This window comes from Apodemus sylvaticus, chromosome 16 (genome assembly GCF_947179515.1).
Source record: "Apodemus sylvaticus chromosome 16, mApoSyl1.1, whole genome shotgun sequence".
NCBI lineage: Eukaryota > Metazoa > Chordata > Mammalia > Rodentia > Muridae > Apodemus > Apodemus sylvaticus.
In genome coordinates, this window is record NC_067487.1 from 68,837,163 (window position 1) to 68,858,762 (window position 21,600).

Sequence of the window (21,600 nt, forward strand, 5' to 3'; positions counted from 1 at the left end):
TTTCAGGTCTAAGACTGTGGCCCTCAGGAGTATTACACTTCCTTATAACCACTCTTTGTGCTTTTTCAATATCTACAGTCAGTGACCAGCATTAACAAACATTCCTAAAGATTCAGTGTCTTCAGTGTACCTTTTAATACATTATTCATACCGCGTAACTGTGCTAACCTGACATTTGCTTAGCCAGTGAGCCCTTCTCTCAGGGAGTTAGCAAGACTGTGGGAGTTGGGGAGGCTCAAATGAATTTTCTCCTCCATGAGAGGCACTTTTTTATCTAATCATAGACAGTTGGTCCCATCTACAAACAGTAAGGTTATTTGCTTATCAGCTTTAGCATATGTACCATGCTGTTTTATATTTACCTGGAGCTCAGCCTGAAGAACAGAGTTGGTAGCGCGTGAGAGCACACAGGCCCTACTCTGCGTCCTGCCACCGCCACGGCTGACTGTAGCGGCTGAGCAGGGATATGAGCAGATGGAGCAGTAGTCATTGACCTCAGTGGTTCGGGCTCCGTCGTTCACTTCAGCAGTCTCTTTTCTGGCTCACGGCGTCCTGAGCTCTAGGCCAAGGCTGCACTTGCCACGTGAGCTCTGGAGTCTTCCAGATTTGCACAAGGTGACTAGGAATGCGCTCCAGTTCCTCGTCAGTGTCTGAAGGGGGCCATTTCTCCTTACCCACAGCGCTGGTCTCCCTGGGTGTTTCTCTCTCTGGGGTGAGCACCTTTTATTTGCCAGTCACTCCCTGAGCGTCTGCTGGGTGCTGACTGGCCTCACTGTTGAGAGAGGCTAAGTGTGCCTGCGCCTTCATTTTGGGCCATTGTTAAACTGTGGGTTTCCTAGTCACTTGCCTCTTGCAGATATCACCATTAGACTAGTTCTTTGATTAAAGCAACAGAGAATTTGGCTGACTTTTAACCCTGTCATCTGAATCCCTGTAAATAACTTATAGAAATATGCTTGATTTGTGGATTGGGACATCAGCTTACATAGGTAAGCTATGTAAGCCATGCCACAGTGTGGCCACTGGAGGATTTCTCTGGGCTGGAATTGAGGCCATTTTGTGGCTACAAGTGAAGGATTGAAAGAACTCGTAAAATATTCAAATGGAAAAAATGAGTAGAAATTTACCAGAGCAGTGTGAGACACTCTCTCAGGTCAGTAACCAGTACTATGCAGAACCCTCAAGGTGTCCGGGGCCTGGCTTCTCCAGTAACTGTCATCCAGGTTTTGAGGACTTTTCTTTTAATTCTGGTTAGACCACCTCCAACTTTATGTACAAAGGAAGCCTACTATTAAAGTGTTTTCAGTTTTGTTCCCTGTTTTATATATAAATTAAAAAGATGTTTTTCTGTTTATTTATATGATGGGCACAATATGGGGGCGGGGCACACATGTACCATTGCCATGCTTGCAGAGGTAGAGGACACTTCGTGAGAATCCGTTCTTTCTACCCTGTGAGGATGAAACAGGTCACCAGGTTGGCAGCAGGCCCCTGTGTCTGCTGGGGCATGTTGCTGGCCTGAGTGTGACTTTTATTTACATGCTTTAGATCTTTGATTACAGTGCTCTTTTTAACCTTATAACCCACATGTACTCATTCCTCTGTTGCTGCACACATAGGGTCTTGGTAATTTTTGCCTCTGTAAAGAATGCTTCTGTAGGCATGTTTGGCATCTCATGCATATACCCAGGCTCTCCTGAGTGTGTCCCTGGGAGGGACTGCTGATGTAAACACTGCTGGCTTTTTCTCCTTTCCTACATGATGCCTGGCTTTTGTTGGCAGTGACTGTCACTTAGTCGACTGCATTAACAGTGCAAAGATTTGTGACACTTGCCATTAGTGCAAGCTGTCCCTACCTATTCATCTCTGAGGTGTCAGTGGGAGAGAGTGCCTCCTGGGCAGACTTCACTAAGCTCTTCAACTCTTCCAAACCTTGGCCCCTGCCACGCTGGGGTGACAGGTCATGGTTTAAGTTGTCTTGGCTGTTTTACTGGAGACTAGATGGCTTTCATTTATTGTGTTATGTTTGATTTCTGCTATGCAAGAACTAGACTGTGCTGCTTATATGAGATCAGGTGTGGTCACTAGCACTTTGTCCTGGTAACTTGCTCTCTGGACAGGGCGAAGCTGTCAGAGCCTTCACATACTCGTCTGATTTAATCCCTGAAGCAGCCTCAGGAGAGAAGTTGATGATGTGTTTCCATGTGTAGGAGAGGAGGCTGATGTCCAGGAGTGCTTGGCGACTTAGCACTCAGCCAGGGCCACCAGGTCCCACCCTGTACTCAGCGTGTCTCATGAAACTCCCACTTAAGCCTATTGCATTAATTAATTAACTAATTAAGTGTGTGCATGGTGAATGTGTGGAGGTCAGAGGACTACATTGGGAGTAGATTCTCCCCTTCTACCATGTGAATACTGTGGTCTTCGGGCTCAGTGGCAAGACCTTTTTACCTGTTGAGTCCTCTCACCAGCCCTCAGCCCCTTTTAGATCCCTGTGAGTCTAACTTACAGAAGAGTCTTGAAGGGCAGATGGCTTTTCACTTTAGAAGCTGAGCACATTTCGGGGAGCATGTCATTAAGTAGGACCATACTTGTGACGCGTCGGTGCAGCTGGGCTGCGCTCTGTGTTCCGTGCTATAATATTTACTGTCGCGTCCAGGGAGTGCAGCCGGCAACCGGCGAGGTTGTGTTCGACTGCTTCCAGGACTCTGCTTCCAGACTGGAGCTGGAGACTCGCATATCAAGCCTGCAGCCTGTGGAACTGCTGCTCCCCTCCGACCTGTCTGAGCCAACGGAGATGCTCATCCAAAGAGCCACCGCTGTCAGGTGAGGATTGACCGTTCTCACACTGCAGTGACTTCCCAAGCCAATACTTGTTCTTATAGAAATTACTTATGGTAATTATATCCCAATAATGGTGGGTTTTTGTTTTGTTTTGTTTTTGTTTTTTTCCAAGCCAGGGTTTCTCTGTGTAGTTCTGGCTGTCCTGGCACTGGCTTTGTAGACTAGGCTGGCCTCGAACTCAGAGAGATTCATCTGTTTTGCCTCCCAAGTTCTGGGATTAAAGGTGAGCACCACTGCCTTGGCTCCAATAATGGAGTTTTTAAAGGGAAAGAATTGCATAGGACTATAGCTGACAGTCATTTTAAAGGGATGTATCATATTACCTAATTATATTGTTTGAAGATTTATGTATATTTTCTGTAGGTAATTTAGAACTTACTTCTTTAAATATATAATTTCTGTGCTGCGAGTCTCTCTCTCTTCAGTATGGATGGGCGGGGCCGAGGAGTTTTATTTACGAGGCCTTCTATCACAACACTTATTTTGAAGCAAGCAGAGGAGAAGACGCTTGTGTGAGGCTGTCCATGCCTTGCTGGATCCTCAGGGCATGCGGTGTTAGCACTACAGGCAGGGGCCTCTGGAAGAGTGGCCGGAGGGGCAGGGAGAGTGGGTGGGCCCGAGTGCCATCTACATGAAGGAACTGGTGACAAGCCACTAATTTAAAGGAAGGCCTGGATTTTACAGTTTGCTTTTCTGATGATAACACTAATTTACTTAGAAGAATTATGAGTTACAAAAAGAAAGATAAAATAAATCCTGTTCCAAAACTACAGAAATAACTGCACTTTAGTATTTTACTTCTTTATATGTATTATTTTTTTTACTTATAAACTTATGTTCATGTAGCAAATATAGCTTTATACCAGTATTTAGCTTAAAAATTCCCTATCTATTTTCTCATGGGAAATTTCAGACACATGAATGTAGACATTTCAGAAGAGGTGAAGGGAGTGGTGTAGTGAGACACCAACAGTCCATCCACCAGTGATGACAGCCCCAGCCAGAGCCCCAGCCAGAGCCAGTGTCATTCAGCCACACCCTTCTCTCTCTGGGTTGCTTATTTGGAAGCAAAGTTTAGTGACTACCATTTGTCTGCTAATATTTCAGTCAGCACTTCCAAATCATGATGCGTATGACATTTGTTGTACCGGTGGACTGTGATGCGTCTGCTGTGTTTGGTTGTGTTTACTGTTTGGTTGCTCAGATTGTGTGGTAGCATCTGCAGAAGCATTTGTGTGCATTCTTAATTCTTTCCTGAATTTCTAAGTCAGAAGTTAGAAACATTTGTAAAAGTTATGGTTGCTTGATAGATTGGTAATACTGGCCCAGGGGCTTCATGAACTCTTTGGAACATTTACAGTGATTGTTTGAATGATCTTTGTTATTTCTATTATAGCTTGAAAATTGTGAGAAAATAGAAACGCCCTTATTTTGTTCTTAGTTCCTTCCGTGTTCAAATTTGGCCAGTTAAAGGTCAAATGGTCCATTATGAGGGGCGCTGATGCTGGAGAGTTTAAAATTGAGTAAGTTCTCAGATACCCGTAAAAGAGGCTCTCAAATGTAAGAACATTTACCATGTTTCGTGCCTTTAGTTTTGTTTATTTTCCTTCATAACCAAGTATATATTTGATTAATTTAGATTAATGTGGAATTTGGCCATTTTAATCATTATGTTAGATTTCTGTTTTTTACTTATTTTTTTTAAAAATCAAAAAATTAAAAAAAAAAAAAAAGCCAAAACCCTGTGCAGCAGCCGACAGTGCCAGGATGGAATTTGTTTGGCAAGGAGCTTTACCCAATGGGACCTTCCTGTTCCCTCATCAGCTGAGGCTCAGAAGCCTGGATTGGCATGCTGGAGATGTCTTGGCTGGCCAACTGGGACTTAGGCAGTTATCGACTTGAGGCCATTTTTCTGTATTCCTCAGCTAGCATTCCAGGTTTATAACTCTGCTCCCGTTTACTGACCATAGGTAAGTCCCCATTCTTCGTCAGTTTTCTTTTTGTACCTTTTGCTCGTGAAGAGTCGAGAGTTAAACATACGTCGCTTCCTAGAGATGTAGCTAATTTATATGTCTATAGAGAACAAGGTGGTAGATTTTCAGACGTCACAAGGTCATAGGTTGGACTGGAGATCTGCCTCTTTGCCTTAGTGACTTTGAGTAATTAATTCACCTGTCTTGTCTTCCTGTGTCCTTGTTGTATAAAATACAGGAAATAAGAGTCTCACTGTAAAGATGAGTTGTAAAGATAATATGCATAAAACTTTTGGGATAGGGCCTGGCTAAGAAAACTCACAACAGGGTGACATAATTGCCCTTAGCTCCTCTTGTGTGGCTATAAGTACCGTGTCCAAGTACTTTATAGAAAGAAGGATCTGCTTGGGCTTATGGTTTTAGGGGTTAGCGTCCTTGACGGCAGGAGCAGGAAGCTGAGGCTCACAACTTGAACCATAAAGCATAGAGCAGCGAACTGAACTCAAGGCCTTTTAATGTCAGAGCCCGCCGCCATGACACACCGTTCCAAACAGTGCCACCAACTGGGGGCCAAGTATTCCAGTGCTGGAGGCTGAGACCTCATTTAAACCACCACAAAAATGTAGCCATTTCCTCTTTACTATTGTCTCTCCCTACTTACTGCTTTTTTGGGTGGGCAGGGTTTGGTTCAAGATACATGTCTATATTGTTTTCTTTTTAAATCCAAGCTGTCATATGGTCCAGGCCGGCCCCCAGCTCCCTGTATCTGAGGGTTGCCGGGACCTCCTGCCTCCTCCTCCCAGATGCTGGGGTTATAGCTGCACCACACCCGCCTCCCTTAGCGTCTCTGGGGACGTCTGCTCGAGTACATTGTGCCTTCTTATTCTTCTCTTTGCACAGATGGGTCAGTGGGTTAAATGATCCCTGTGCAAGCGTTGGGTCAGAGTTCAGCTCGTGAGCACCCACACGTAGTGGTGAATCCCGGCATCTTAGTGTGGGGCAGGGGATGGAAGCTCTCAGGCCTCCTCAGAGAGGCCCTGCTGCTGATGCTGACCCCTGACTGTTGTGTGTGCACCCTTGGGAGCCCCCTGGCCCTAGAGACGGGTAAGCTGGGGACTTGGCAAGGACCTTGCAGGAAAGTAAACACATTTTAAATAACATACTTTGATTTGCTATTTCTACTTGTTTTTAGTAGAGTATATGGACCAATTAAGTTCCCGTGCTTTTGGTAATATCCTATTTTTTTTTTTTTTGAGGCAATCTTCCAGCCTTACCTTCTAATACTTTATTTTCTTTCTTTTTTTTTTTATTCGATATCATTTTTTATTTACATTTCAAATGATTTCCCCTTTTCTAGTCCCCCACTCCCCGAAAGTCCCGTAAGCCCCCTTCTCTTCCCCTGTCCTCCCACCCACCCCTTCCCACTTCCCCGTTCTGGTTTTGCCGAATACTACTTCACTGAGTCTTTCCAGAACAAGGGGCCACTCCTCCTTTCTTCTTGTACCTCATTTGATGTGTGGATTATGTTTTGGGTATTCCAGTTTTCTAGGTTAATATCCACTTATTAGTGAGTGCATACCATGATTCACCTTTTGAGTCTGGGTTACCTCACTTAGTATGATGTTCTCTAGCTCCATCCATTTGCCTAAGAATTTCATGAATTCATTGTTTCTAATGGCTGAATAGTACTCCATTGTGTAGATATACCACATTTTTTGCATCCACTCTTCTGTTGAGGGATACCTGGGTTCTTTCCAGCATCTGGCAATTATAAATAGGGCTGCTATGAACATGGTAGAGCATGTATCCTTATTACATGGTGGGGAATCCTCTGGGTATATGCCCAGGAGTGGTATAGCAGGATCTTCTGGAGGTGAGGTGCCCAGTTTTCGGAGGAACCGCCAGACTGATTTCCAGAGTGGTTGTACCAATTTGCAACTCCACCAGCAGTGGAGGAGTGTTCCTCTTTCTCCACACCCTCTCCAACACCTGCTGTCTCCTGAATTTTTAATCTTAGCCATTCTGACTGGTGTAAGATGAAATCTCAGGGTTGTTTTGATTTGCATTTCCCTAATGACTAATGAAGTTGAGCATTTTTTAAGATGCTTCTCCGCCATCCGAAGTTCTTCAGGTGAGAATTCTTTGCTTAACTCTGTACCCCATTTTTTAATAGGGTTGTTTGATTTTCTGGAGTCTAACTTCTTGAGTTCTTTATATATATTGGATATTAGCCCTCTGTCTGATGTAGGATTGGTGAAGATCTTTTCCCAATGTGTTGGTTGCCGATTTGTCCTCTTGATGGTGTCCTTTGCCTTACAGAAACTTTGTAATTTTATGAGGTCCCATTTGTCAATTCTTGCTCTTAGAGCATACGCTATTGGTGTTCTATTCAGAAACTTTCTCCCTGTACCAATGTCCTCAAGGGTTTTCCCCAGTTTCTTTTCTATTAGCTTCAGAGTGTCTGGCTTTGTGTGGAGGTCCTTGATCCATTTGGATTTGAGCTTAGTACAAGGAGACAAGGATGGAACAATTCGCATTCTTCTGCATGCTGACCTCCAGTTGAACCAGCACCATTTGTTGAAAAGGCTATCTTTTTTCCATTGGATGTTTTCAGCCTCTTTGTCGAGGATCAAGTGGCCATAGGTGTGTGGGTTCATTTCTGGATCTTCAGTCCTATTCCATTGATCCTCCTGCCTGTCACTGTACCAATACCATGCAGTTTTTAACACTATTGCTCTGTAGTATTGCTTGAGGTCAGGGATACTGATTCCCCCAGACTTTCTTTTGTTGCTGAGAATAGTTTTAGCTATCCTGGGTTTTTTGTTGTTCCAGATGAATTTGATAATTGCTCTTTCTAACTCTGTGAAGAATTGAGTTGGGATTTTGATGGGTATTGCATTGAATCTGTATATTGCTTTTGGCAAAATGGCCATTTTAACTATATTGATTCTACCGATCCATGAGCATGGGAGGTTTTCCCATTTTTTGAGGTCTTCTTCCATTTCCTTCTTCAGAGTCTTGAAGTTCTTGTCATACAGATCTTTCACATGTTTGGTAAGAGTCACCCCAAGATACTTTATACTGTTTGTGGCTATTGTGAAGGGGGTCATTTCCCTAATTTCTTTCTCAGCCTGCTTATCCTTTGAGTATAGGAAGGCCACTGATTTGCTTGAGTTGATTTTATAACCTGCCACTTTGCTGAAGTTGTTTATCAGCTGTAGGAGCTCTCTAGTGGAGTTTTTTGGGTCACTTAGGTAGACTATCATGTCGTCTGCAAATAATGATAGTTTGACTTCTTCCTTTCCAATTTGTATCCCTTTGACCTCCTTATGTTGTCGAATTGCCCGAGCTAGTACCTCAAGTACAATATTGAAAAGATAAGGAGAAAGGGGGCAGCCTTGTCTGGTCCCTGATTTCAGTGGGATTGCTTCAAGTTTCTTTCCATTTAGTTTGATGCTGGCTACCGGTTTGCTGTATATTGCTTTTACTATGTTTAGGTATGGGCCTTGAATTCCTGTTCTCTCCAAGACTTTAAGCATGAAAGGATGCTGAATTTTGTCAAATGCTTTTCAGCATCCAATGAAATGACCATGTGGTTTTTTTCTTTGAGTTTGTTTATGTAGTGGATTGCATTGATGGATTTCCGTATATTGAACCAACCCTGCATTCCCGGGATAAAGCCTACTTGATCATGGTGGATGATCATTTTGATGTGTTCTTGGATTCGGTTGGCAAGAATTTTATTGAGTATTTTTGCATTGATGTTCATAAGGGAAATTGGTCTGAAGTTCTCTTTCTTTGTTGGATCTTTGTGTGGTTTTGGTATCAGCGTAATTGTGGCTTCGTAGAAGGAATTGGGTAGTGTTCCTTCTGTTTCTATTTTGTGGAATAGTTTGAAGAGTATTGGTGTTAACTCTTCTTTGAAGGTCTGATAGAATTCTGCACTGAAACCATCTGGTCTTGTGATTTTTTTGGTTGGAAGACTTTCTATGACTCCTATTTCTTTAGGCATTATGGGACTGTTTAGATGGTCTAGTTGGTCCTGATTTAATCTTGGTATTTGGTATCTGTCAAGGAAATTGTCCATTTCCTCCAGATTCTCCAGTTGTGTTGAGTACAGGCTCTCGTAGGATCTGATGATTTTTTTTTGGGTTTCCTCAATTTCTGTTGTTATATCTCCCTTTTCATTTCTAAGTTTGTTAATTTGGATACTTTCTCTGTGCCCTTTGGTCAGTCTGGCTAAGGGTTTACCTATCTTGTTGACTTTCTCAAAGAACCAGCTCCTGGTTTTGTTGATTCTTTGTATGGTTCTCTTTGTTTCTACTTGATTGATTTCGGCCCTGAGTTTGATGATTTCGGCCCTGAGTTTGATGATTTCTTGTCTTCTACTCCTCCTGGGTGAAATAGCTTCTTTTTCTTCCAGGGCTTTCAGGTGTGTCATTAAGCTGGTAATGTATGCTCTCTCCATTTTCTTTTTGGAGGCACTCAGGGCTATGAGTTTTCCTCTCAGCACTGCTTTCATTGTGTCCCATAGATTTGGGTATGTTGTGTCTTCATTTTCATTGTGTTCTAAAACGTCTTTAATTTCTTTCTTTATTTCTTCCTTCACCAAGGTATCATTGAGTAGCATATTGTTCAGTTTCCACGTGTATGTGGGTTTTCTGTTGTTTTTGTTGCTATTGAAGTCCACTTTTACTCCATAGTGATCTGATAGGAGGCATGGGATTAGTTCGATCTTCTTATATTTGTTGAGGTCTGTCTTGTGACCGATTATATGGTCGATTTTGGAGAAGGTACCATGAGGTGCTGAGAAAAAGGTATATTCTTTTGCTTTAGGATAGAATGTTCTATATATATCTGTTAAATCTAATTGGTCCAAAGTTTCAATTAGTTTCATTGTGTCCCTGTTTAGTTTCTGTTTTCATGATCGGTCCATTGAGGAAAGTGCAGTGTTGAAGTCACCCACAATTATTGTGTTAGGTCCAATGTGTGCTTTGAGTTTTAATAAAGTTTCTTTTACGAAAGAGGGTGCCCTTGCATTTGGAGCATAGATGTTCAGGATTGAGAGTTCTTGTTGTATTTTTCCTTTGACCAGCAAGAAGTGTCCCTCAGAGTCTCTTTTGATGACTTTGGGTTGAAAGTCAATTTTATCTGATATTAAAATGGCTACTCCAGCTTGTTTCCTGAGACCATTTGCTTGTAAAATTGTCTTCCAGCCTTTTACTCTAAGGTAGTGTTTGTCTTTGACCCTGAGGTGTGTTTCCTGTAAGCAGCAAAATGTAGGGTCCTGTTTACGTATCCAGTCAGAGTCTGTGTCTTTTTATTGGGGCATTAAGTCCATTGATGTTAAGAGATATTAAGGAATAGTGATTGTTACTTCCTATCATTTTTGACCTTATTTTTTAAATTTGATTGCTTAACTTCTTTTGGGTTTGATGAAAGGTTACTATCTTGCTTTTTCCAGGGTTAAGTTTCCCTCCTTGTATTGATGTTTTCCTCCTATTATCCTTTGTAGGGCTGGGTTTGTGGATAGATATTGGGTAAACTTGGTTTTGTCATGAAATATCTTAGTTTCTCCATCTATGGTGATTGAGAGTTTTGCTGGATATAGTAGTTTTGGCTGGCATTTGTGTTCTCTTAGAGTCTGCATGAGATCTGCCCAGGACCTTCTAGCCTTCATAGTCTCAGGTGAAAAGTCTGCTGTGATTCTGATAGGTCTTCCTTTATATGTTACTTGCCTTTTTCTCTTACTGCCTTTAATATTCTTTCTTTGTTTAGAACATTTGGTGTTTTGATTATTATGTGACGGGAAGTATTTCTGTTCTGGTCCAGTCTGTTTGGAGTTCTGTAGGCTTCTTGTATATTCATGGGCATCTCTCTCTTTAGGTTAGGGAAGTTTTCTTCCATAATTTTATTGAAGATATTTGCTGGCCCTTTAAGTTGTAAATCTTCACTCTCATCTATGCCTATAATCCTTAGGTTAGGTCTTCTCATTGTGTCCTGGATTTCCTGGATATTTTGGGTTACAAGCTTTTTGCATTTTGCATTTTCTTTAACTGTTGAGTCCATGGTTTCTATGGAATCTTCAGCATCTGAGATTCTTTCTTCTATCTCTTGTATTCTGTTGTTGATATTTGCATCTCTGTCCCCTGATTTCTTCCCAAGGCTTTCTATCTCCAATGTTGTCTCCCTTTGAGTTTTCTTAGTTGTTTCTACTTCTGATTTTAGATCCTGGATGGTTTTGCTTAGCTCCTTCACTTGCTTGTTTGTGCTTTCCTGTAATTCTTTAAGAGATTTTTGTGTTTCCTCTTTCATGACCTCAGCCAAAGTTCTCCTGTATTTCTTTAAGTGTTTTTTGCGTTTCCTCCTTATTGCCTTTTGTATTCTCCTGGATTTCTTTCAATGATTTTTGTGTTTCCCTTGCAAGGGCTTCTAACTTTTGATCCATTTTCTCCTGAATTTCTTTAAGTATGTCCTTCATGTGTTCCTGTACCAGCATCATGACCAGTGATTTTAAATCCAAATCTTGTTTTACTGGTGTGCTGGGGTATCCAGGACATGCTGGTAGAGGAGAATTGGGTTCAGATGTTGCCATATTGCCTTGATTTCTGTTAGTTACGTTCCTGCGTTTGCCTTTTGCCATCTAGTTCTCACTGGTGTTAGTTGGTCTTGTCAGTGCTGGACTCACCAGTGCAAGCTGCGCCTTCCCAGGTGGCCTCTGGTACACAGCTTACCTCCTGCACTGCCTGGAGACAGGGTGCTATTGCCCAGGCTGTTCAGATCCCGAAGCAGACACCTGAAGGCTCCCGCTGGGGCCCGCTGATATCCTACTATTTTTATAATTCAAAAGATCTTTTCCCATCTTGAGAGCACTTTGTAGTGTCACCTATGTTTTATTTCTACTAAATTCTTTTTTAAATTTTATTTGTAATGCTCAGTTTTAAATTTACTTTTTTATTTCACTGCAGGAGGTGAGTTCCTACCTAAATCTTTCTTATTAGAATCAGCTGCTTGGCTTTAATGCCCACAGAGCTCATGGAGAATAGTCTCCAGACTTGTGTTCCCAGCTGGCTTCCAGGCAGCAGTGCAATGTTACATTTTTAGATAAGAAAGTTTTAGTGTGACTTTGTCAGTGCTGACATGTAGTTTCCTATCTCTCAGATTCTGTTCACCTGTCTTTTTCTGTAGGAAGGTAAAAGCTCTAGTTTTTGTCATGTACAGGTGGGTATTTTACTAATAGTGAAGACATTATATGTGACTACTCTGTATGAAGATGCAAAAATTACCTAGAATTATAGAAGATTCTAATGTCGTTTTAAAAAGTTTTTAAAAAAATGTAACTTTTTATTCCTGACTTTAACCACAAGAGGTCTCCAAAGGATTTTATATTTTATGAGTTAAGATTTTTGTTTTTTAAGAATATGAAGTCCTTCCCATTTATTTTTCAAGCTAGATGATTTTGTATTGTGTCATTTTTAGATTTAAAGCTACCAGGCAGAGATGATCGATCGTCAGCTGAGTCAAACACTCCTGAATAGCGGCAAACTGCTTTCCTCAGGTGTCTGTCTTTGTACAGAAGGTGTTTGTCAGACGAGACCAGGCATCCTATTCCATTATCTGTTGGTTGTCAAGATGTATAGAGAGAAACAAATCGCAGTGGTTGTGAGGTTGCTTTATGTTTATAGGACATAGTTTATAATCAAAAGGTATGAAAATGGTACATTAACTTAGTCATAATTGTTACTAATGTTACTAGCTCTCACACTTGAGTCTTGAGGCGAGCATGGTGACTGTCGCAGGCACTGCGCACGTCTGAGTTCACAGAGCTGGGTGTACCCTGGGCATGAGCACAGCCATGACAGGCTGTGGAGAGGTGGGGTGTATGGGGACACTTGCAGGATGGAAGACTTGACTGGATGGACGTCAGGAGGGAAGTGCCTAGTGTGTAAAATGAAGTGATTCAGTCTCGACACACAGCGAGAGACTTGCAGTCACAGGAAATGCTCTTCCTGGAAGGTGAGGAAAAAATCACAGGGCTTTAACTAAGAAACGCAGGGAAGGAGCATATATCTTCACGGAGGAGAGTCAGTGAGACTTCTGGCCATGGGAGAGAAGAGGTGAGCTTGCTGCCAGGAGAGACACTTGCATTTTCAAGTGAAAACAAAAAGAGTGATCTACATGGACAGAACACAGACTAGAGCGAGAGCCTGGGGAGTCAGTAGTTGAGAGTAGGGGAAGAAAGTCCTGTAAGGCCAGGGCAAGTAGGAGTTGGGCTGTGTCCATGTGAGTGTGAGTAGGAGGTGGGCTGTGGTCATGGGAGTGTGAATAGGGGGTGGGCTGTGGTCATGGGAGTGTGAGTAGGGGGTGGGCTGTGGTCATGGGAGTGTGAGTAGGGGGTGGACTGTAGTCATGTGAGTGTGAGTAGGGGGTGGGCTGTGTCCATGTGAGTGTGAGTAGGGGGTGGGCTGTGGTCATGGGAGTGTGAGTAGGGGGTGGGCTGTGGTCATGGGAGTGTGAGTAGGGGGTGGGCTGTGGTCATGGGAGTGTGAGTAGGGGGTGGGCTGTGGTCATGTGAGTGTGAGTAGGGGTGGACTGTGTTCATGTGAGTGTGAGTAGGGGGTGGACTGTGGTCATGTGAGTATGAGTAGGGGGTGGACTGTGGTCATGTGAGTGTGAGTAGGGGGTGGGCTGTGTTCATGTGAGTGTGAGTAGGGGTGGACTGTGTTCATGTGAGTGTGAGTAGGGGGTGGACTGTGGTCATGTGAGTATGAGTAGGGGGTGGACTGTGGTCATGTGAGTGTGAGTAGGAGGTGGACTGTGGTCATGTGAGTGTGAGTAGGGGGTGGGCTGTGGTCATGGGAGTGTGAGTAGGGGGTGGACTGTGGTCATGTGAGTGTGAGTAGGGGGTGGGCTGTGTCCATGTGAGTGTGAGTAGGGGGTGGACTGTGGTCATGGGAGTGTGAGTAGGGGGTGGGCTGTGTCCATGTGAGTGTGAGTAGGGGGTGGACTGTGGTCATGGGAGTGTGAGTAGGGGGTGGGCTGTGTCCATGTGAGTGTGAGTAGGGGGTGGGCTGTGGTCATGTGAGTGTGAGTAGGGGGTGGGCTGTGTCCATGTGAGTGTGAGTAGGGGGTGGACTGTGGTCATGGGAGTGTGAGTAGGGGGTGGGCTGTAGTCATGTGAGTGTGAGTAGGGGGTGGGCTGTGGTCATGGGAGTGTGAGTAGGGGTGGACTGTGTTCATGTGAGTGTGAGTAGGGGGTGGGCTGTGTCCATGTGAGTGTGAGTAGGGGGTAGGCTGTGGTCATGGGAGTGTGAGTAGGGGGTGGACTGTGGTCATGGGAGTGTGAGTAGGGGGTGGGCTGTGGTCATGGGAGTGTGAGTAGGGGGTGGGCTGTGGTCATGGGAGAGTGAGTAGGGGGTGGGGTGTGGTCATGTGAGTGTGAGTAGGGGGTGGGCTGTGTCCATGGGAGTGTGAGTAGGGGGTGGGCTGTGTCCATGGGAGTGTGAGTAGGAGGTGGACTGTGGTCATGGGAGTGTGAGTAGGGGGTGGGCTGTGGTCATGTGAGTGTGAGTAGGAGGTGGACTGTGGTCATGTGAATGTGAGTAGGGGGTGGGCTGTGGTCATGGGAGTGTGAGTAGGGGGTGGACTGTGGTCATGTGTGAGTAGGGGGTGGGCTATGGTCATGGGAGTTTGAGTAGGGGGTGGGCTGTGGTCATGTGTGAGTAGGGGGTGGGCTGTGGTCATGGGAGTGTGAGTAGGGGGTGGGCTGTGGTCATGTGTGAGTAGGGGGTGGGCTGTGGTCATGGGAGTGTGAGTAGGGGGTGGGCTGTGGTCATGTGTGAATAGGGGGTGGGCTGTGGTCATGTGTGAGTAGGGGGTGGGCTGTGGTCATGTGTGAGTAGGGGGTGGGCTATGGTCATGTGTGAGTAGGGGGTGGGCTGTGGTCATGTGTGAGTAGGGGGTGGGCTGTGGTCATGTGTGAGTAGGGGGTGGGCTGTGGTCATGTGTGAGTAGGGGGTGGGCTGTGGTCATGTGTGAGTAGGGGGTGGGCTGTGGTCATGTGTGAATAGGGGGTGGGCTGTGGTCATGTGGGTGTGAGGCTGAGCAGTACAGAGATGGGGAGAAAGTCATCCTCAGGCCATACTGACTGAGGCATCAGCTGTGGGTGCAGAGGACCTGGTCCAGTGCTCCTGTCAGATGCTCGGTGCCAGGGCAGAGGGGTGCCCATCCGGGAGGGTGGGGCTTAGTTATGATGTTTCTCAAGTCAGCTTGCTGAGTCCTGTTAGAGCTGTTATGCTTTGTGTCAGAATTTGTTCTTCTACAATTTAAATAGCAATTAAAAAAATCTACAGAGAATACATTTGTTTTTTAAGTGAAAAAATACCTTTTAAAAAAGGAAAATGATTTTGTTAAACTGTTAAACTTCTCAATTTGATTTATATTATTTTATAATATATGGCTTAAATATCTAAACCTAAAACTTAGTGCTGTGTGCCATTTTTTTTTATAAAGATTTATTTATTATTATATGTAAGAACACTGCAGCTGTCTTCAGACACACCAGAAGAGGGCATCAGATCTCATCACGGATGGTTGTGAGCCACCATGTGGTTGCTGGGATTTGTACTCAGGACCTTCGGAAGAGCAGTCAGTGCTCTTAACCGCTGAGCCATCTCTCCAGCCATTTTTGTAATAATAAAGTCAAGAGTTGGGAACATAGACAGGCATATATGCAGAAGTAACAGGCACTTGTTTGCTATGAAGGAAGATGCTGTGCTGGAAGTGACGTTTCCTGCTTGGCTGGGGCTGTCAGATACTGCTTTTCCTCAGTAGCTCCCCCTTATCCCTTTCTGACAATACCAGTTTTACAACCATAGCAAAATCAAGAGGGAGGTAGCAATTTTTCATATGTCTTCTTCATTATCCATGTTATCCAGAGTAAAACCAGGTTCTTTTTCAGCTCAGCATTGCTGTACTTTATCATAAAGAATCAGTTCTTTTCAACATTTTTTTCTATTTTTAAATATTTATTTTATTTTGTGTGTATCAGTGTTTTGCCTGCATGTGTATATATGCATGTCTGCATGTCTGGTGCCCGCGGTAGTCAGAAGGTGTAGGATCCTGTGGACCTGGAGTTACTGGTTGCGAACCATCGTGTGAGTGCAGGAAACGGAATCCAGGTCCTCTTCAAGAGCACAAGTGTCTCATGCAGTGAGCCGTGCCAGCACCTCGTCATGAGCTCTGTGGTCACAGCACTGCTGTGTTTCTCTCCAGCTCCTGCTCTTGTCCAGGTTGCATCGTGTTTTCTCACTGTTACTATTGCTCTGCTTTCTGTCTTCTTCCCAGACTCTGATAGCAGCAGTAGGTAACTGGTGTTTCCTCAGTCCTATCCATCGTCTCCACCTCACCGATAGTTCCCTCACTCCTCTGGCAGCCGAGCACCAAGCTTTCTAGTTGCAGTATTGATTTTTTCATTCCTGAATTTTTTGTTTGGGTTCTTGTTATAGCTTTAATTTCTGTGGAGAGATTTCTTTTTTTACCTTGGCCTTTCATCTTTTTATTTCTTTTTTTACCTTGGCCTTTCATCTTTTTATTTGTTTCAAGCCTATGTATAATTACTGGTAAACATTAGTTATTAATTTTGTGTGTGTGTGTCTGTGTAGGCACACGTGAAGGTCAGAAGAACTATGATGTGCACTGAGGGGATGAACTCAGGTCATCAGGCTTGGCAGCAAGTGCCTTTGCCTGTTGACCTGTCTTGTTGGCTCTTAAAACATTAAAAAAAAAAAAAACCCACCAATTTTTCTGTTTGTGTCCATTTCATACATATATACAGTGCGCTGTGATCATGGTCACTTCATTTCTGTCTTCCCACTCACTCCCCCGCTGAGCCCTCCTCCCTGCCAACCAGGCCCCCTCCTTCTCAGACTGTCTATTTTATGTCCCATGTTCTGGTGCATAGCCACCTCTGCTGTGTTCCATAATATGGCCTTGGCGCTGTCAGAGATTCTGACATTGCTGCTGTCCTGCTTTTGGTCTATTGATTTTTTTTTTTAATTGGGTTTGTGATCTTCTTGTTTCTTGGTAGTAATGTGTGCTTTTCCCTGCTGTGACGTGAGAATCTGGGTCTTATTAAGACTGTCTTGGGAGCTTTCTGATTTAGCGAGGTGGGCTGTGCTGCGCCATTCCTTCCAGGTGGAGATACATACAGATGTTCCCTCTGCAGCCTCTGATGAGTGGCATGAGTTCCGGTTTCTCACGTAGTCTCTGTGCCATTCAGTAGGAGGGACTCATCACCACAGCGAGAGTGAGGTACAGGCTGCCTGTGTGCTCTCCGTTGCACCGTGGGGCCTGAGGACTTGCTAGGGATGGCTATCTCAGTTTCTTACCGTCCTCTGACCACACCAGCAAGGGGTTCTGCAGCATGACGAGACTGCAGCCTACCCTCCCACATCCTCCCTAGGGTGGGGGAGGGTTGGGGCATAGTTTTCCTGTAGCCCCTTGCTAGAGTATAGTATTTAGTGTCCGAAACGTTGACCTTCTGTAATGTTGGCTTCCTTAGCTCTAAGTTTGGCTGTGTGTGGTGAAGAATAGCATAAGGATCTCACCCCTGACTTTGTTTAGCTTGAGCGCCCTAGTTGTGGGTCACAAAAGGCAGTGGTGGGTTTTGCCAGCCCTCCTTCAGAGTGACCGTTAGGTGATTGGACCCCATCACCTTTGTGCACACCTTGTCCTTTCTTATTATTGTATAAAACTGAGAGTCAGTTAAAATATTACAAGGTACCTTAGTAGCAACTGGTCCCAGAGCCCAGAGAGGGGGTTTGTCCTGTGCAGAGTCTGAGGCACAGCTAAGGGGAGGACAGAGTCACCAGCACACCAGCTATGTTGATAGCCATCAAGCCACACCTGGCCTACTTACCTGAGAGAATCTTAAGTGACTTGCCTTTTTTTTTTTTTTTAAACTTCCATAGTTAAATATTTACTAAATGTATATTTAAAACATCTAATTAGTGAACTGAACCTGTAATTTCATAAATTTTTATGGTGTAGAAAGTGTCTGAAGTTGGTATTGAGTGATTTAGCGAGAGTGAGCGAGCCGTAGTGACATACTCCCTGGCAGAGGCGGAGGGAGTGACAGCTGGAGGGTCTGAGCACTGAGGGACAGTGCCACGCTCACATCATCTCCTCAGATTCTCAAACTTGAATTAAGCACTATATAAATTGGATCATTATTTAAATGCTGGAACAAAGCCAGGTAGAAGTCAAGGGTCTGTGAGTGGTGAGCCTGAGGCCCACGTGGGCCCTTCAGCTCTTATTAGATATTTTAGTCTACCATCTAGGTAATTTTATTAATTTAGGTGTCTGGCATAAACTTTTATGTCTAAGAAAAATCTTGATATATTTTTCCAGTAGCTCCTCAACTTGTTGATTCATCCCCTGAGCTGCACACTATTAAATGTTCATCATTAAAAACAGTCACTGGAGCCGGGCGGTGGTGGCGCACACCTTTAATCCCAGCACTTGGGAGGCAGAGGCTCTCTGAGTTCAAGGCCAGCCTGGTCTACAGAGTGAGTTCCAGGACAGCCAGGGCTACAACAGAGAAACCCTGTCTCAAAAAAACAAAAAAAACCCGAATAAAACAGTCACTGGGCATCTGCCATATACAAAATCTGTCATTAGGTGGTAAAGGTACAAAACAGTAAGGCTCTACCTTGCAGCTTCCAGAGAGGAGTTAGTCGGGCAAAGCAGCGCTGGGAGCACTGGGAGCACTGGTGTGGGTCTGTGGCTGCTGCAGCCCATCACTTTTGAGGAAGACTGAGGCAGGAGTTCCCCCCTCCCCCGCATTAAATGACTAACAGCCAAAAGAGCAGTCAGTTCTAGCCAGGGGAGCATGAAGGGGTCAGTAAGGATGCCACAGCAGCGGGGCAGCCGGGAAGGGAGAGGGTTTGGCTGGCTGGCTGGTTGTTTGTTTGTTTTGGGTGTTCTGAATGAATGCTGAAGGCAGAGGCAGGACAGAGTTGTGGCTTACAGAGGAAGGGTGGGGAGAGAGTGGCCCGAAGGCAGTCACAGCTGGGTGGGGTAAAAGTTGTTTTGGTGCAAAAGGTAGATGAAGGGGCTGATAGCAGGGCAATTTCATAATGAACGCTCTTCCAGTTCTTTTCCTTTTGTTTTATTCCCCCCCCCCCCCCCCAGCTACTCACTTTTACTGACAGTAGCCAAACAAGAAAAAACAGCACACTTGGCCTTGGGGGGTCGCTGCAGGGTGCCCCCGGCAGGGCTGCACTGACCAGACAGCTCAGAAGCAGTTGTTTGAGAACCAGCCTTGGTTTATAGTTCCACTTGAGTCTTTTAATACCCCTTCTCTGGGGTTGCCATCCCCTTCAGTCCTTCCTCTAACTCTTCCAGTGGACTCTCCAGGCTCAGTCTGAGGGTTAATCAGGTGCTGGTGAAGCCTCCCAGGACAGCCGTGCCAGGCTCAGGTCTGCAAGCACATGTTGGCATCAGCCAAAGTGTTGGGGGTTTGGTGTCTGCGGATAGAATGGATCACACAGCGGGCCAGTCTCTAGATGGCCTGTTGTTCAGTCTCTGCTCCGTTTTTGTCCCTGCGTATCCATTAGGCAGGGACAATTCTGGATTGAAAATTTTGAGATGGGTGAATGGTCCCATCCCCCCATTGGGGGGCTATGTCTGTCTACTGGAGGTGGTCTCTTCAGATTCTGTCTCTTGGGTATTTCAGCTAATGTCATCCCCACTGGGTCCTGGGAGCCTCTTGAATCCCTGGCGTCTGGGACTGTCTGGTGTTTACCCAAGTTGCCCACCTCCCAGCCGCTGCTTATTCTGTTCGTTCTCCTGGTTCCCTGGACTTCTTTCCTGGCCCCGTCTACACCTGGTCCCACCCCACTCTTTTCCTCCCCTTCCCCTCTCCCACCTAGGTTCCTCCCTCTGCCTCCTGTTTTATTTTGTCCTCTCTTCTAAATGGGTTCGAAGCATCCATACTTTGGCCTTCCTTCTTGTTAAACTTTATATGGTCTGTGAGTTGGTTGTATCATGGGTATTATGAGCTTATTTATCAGTAAGTACATACCATGTATGTCCTTTTGGGTCTGGGTTACCTCACTCAGGATGATATTTCTAGTTCCATCCATTTGCCTACCCAGTTCATGAAGCTGTTTTTAATAGCTGAGTAGTATTCCATGGTGTAAATGTACCACATTTTCTGTATCTGGGACATCTGGGTTGTTTCCAGCTTCTGGCTATTATAAATAAGGCACATAAGCACTTAGTGCCTGGAACCTGCAGCTGTTTAGGGTCAGTGGCAGAGGCGAAGTGAGGTCGCTGCTGGGTCAGGGTTGTAACAAGCTGCTCTTGCCATTAGGTGGCCTCCTTAGTCATTGAGGGAAGGGGCGTGGAAGACGCCAAAGCAGTGCTTCTCCCCCACTGACACTGGTGTTGAAGGTGGAGAACCAACTCTAAGTCAGGGATGCGGTTGCCCCTGGGAGCAGGAGGAGCAGGAAGCAGAAGTTCTAGGGACTGAGACAGGAAGTCAGGATTGTCCTCTGAGAACTCTGCTGGAAGTGTGACTTAGGGGACTGACAGGTAGGAAATGTGTGTTGCTTGAAGCCCCTGAATTCGTGATAATTTGCTGTAGCAGAGACAGAAAGTGGTGCACTCTCAGAAATATGAGGTAACCAGTGTGACAGTCACACAGCAGTGGCGTAGGCAGCGGTGATGTGAACTGCATCTTAGTGTCAATCCTGGCTGTAAAGAACTTGTAGATTGGTGACCACTCACTGCAGTTAACTCAGACTGTATTAGCTTTCTTGGGGACACAGTTTCTTTTCGTTTTTATGCTGTTGAAATAGAGATCATTTTCCTGAGTGTCGCTCCGTGGTAGGAAAGCTCAGTGTAGAGTTCTGACTGACATGCCGAGCACACGTACGGAGACCTCGATAGAGCAATTGCCGTCTGAACAGTTTCTAGTCACTAAGTAAGGGAACCACTCATCTGTGGATTATTGTATAAGTGCCTATGCTTCATCGTCTTTTATGTAACTCTTAGCTATAGCACAAAACTTAGTAAGTGGAGCGAGACAGGAGACTGCCACCGTGCAGAGTGAAATCCTGTTTCTGCTGCACAGTGGGAACAGCCTGCTCTGCAGCTTGTTGCCCTGCCGGCCTTACATCTGCTGTTGCCACAGAGGGACACGTGCCTCAGTCTCCGCATTTTCTGGGGCTTCATTAGGTTAATTCCAGGGATCTGCATACATGGAAAGGTGCGCTTCTGAGAGAAGTTTCCCTTTGCTTCTTCCCTGTCTCCTTCCATGGTATCTTCCCTCTGTCCCAGCAGTGCAGACACTTACTTCGGGGACCTGTATTCTTATTCACTGCTGTCTTATGCTGTATAGTAAATAGCACTGATGTCAAAGCACTGATGCATCACAGTCTGCACACACAGACATTCTGATTAACTTTAAATGCACAGTTCTACGCTTACACCCTGGCTGTATGGAGAAAGTAATGCTGAGTCAGCTGTCCCCGCTCCCCACAGAGTCCTCTGGGGCCATCATGATGCCAAGTGTTTGTGGGTGTCCCCTTTCTAACTTAAAAATGTTGGCCTCCCTACTCAGTGCAGCCTGGGTTGCTGGTGCTTACGGCTTCATCCTTGACTTCAAGAATTCTCCTTCAGAATGGGGTAACTATGATTTTTATACATTTGTTCTGATAGACTCTAGGTTATCAACTTAGGACAAGGTAAGTGGGCCTGGAGAGGTAGCTCTCTGTTT

At 45.0% G+C, this 21,600-nt stretch overlaps 1 protein-coding gene across 2 annotated transcripts in view; it reads left to right on the forward strand.

Annotated features, from left to right (window-relative positions):
* The window catches only part of Msh3 (mutS homolog 3), a 170,584-nt gene that overhangs the window by 11,340 nt on the left and 137,644 nt on the right, over positions 1-21,600 (forward strand). For both annotated transcript variants that reach the window (XM_052159436.1, XM_052159437.1), the window contains exon 8: positions 2,660-2,826. In XM_052159436.1, the coding sequence (XP_052015396.1) occupies positions 2,660-2,826 (167 nt within the window). The remainder of the gene's footprint in view (positions 1-2,659; positions 2,827-21,600) is intronic.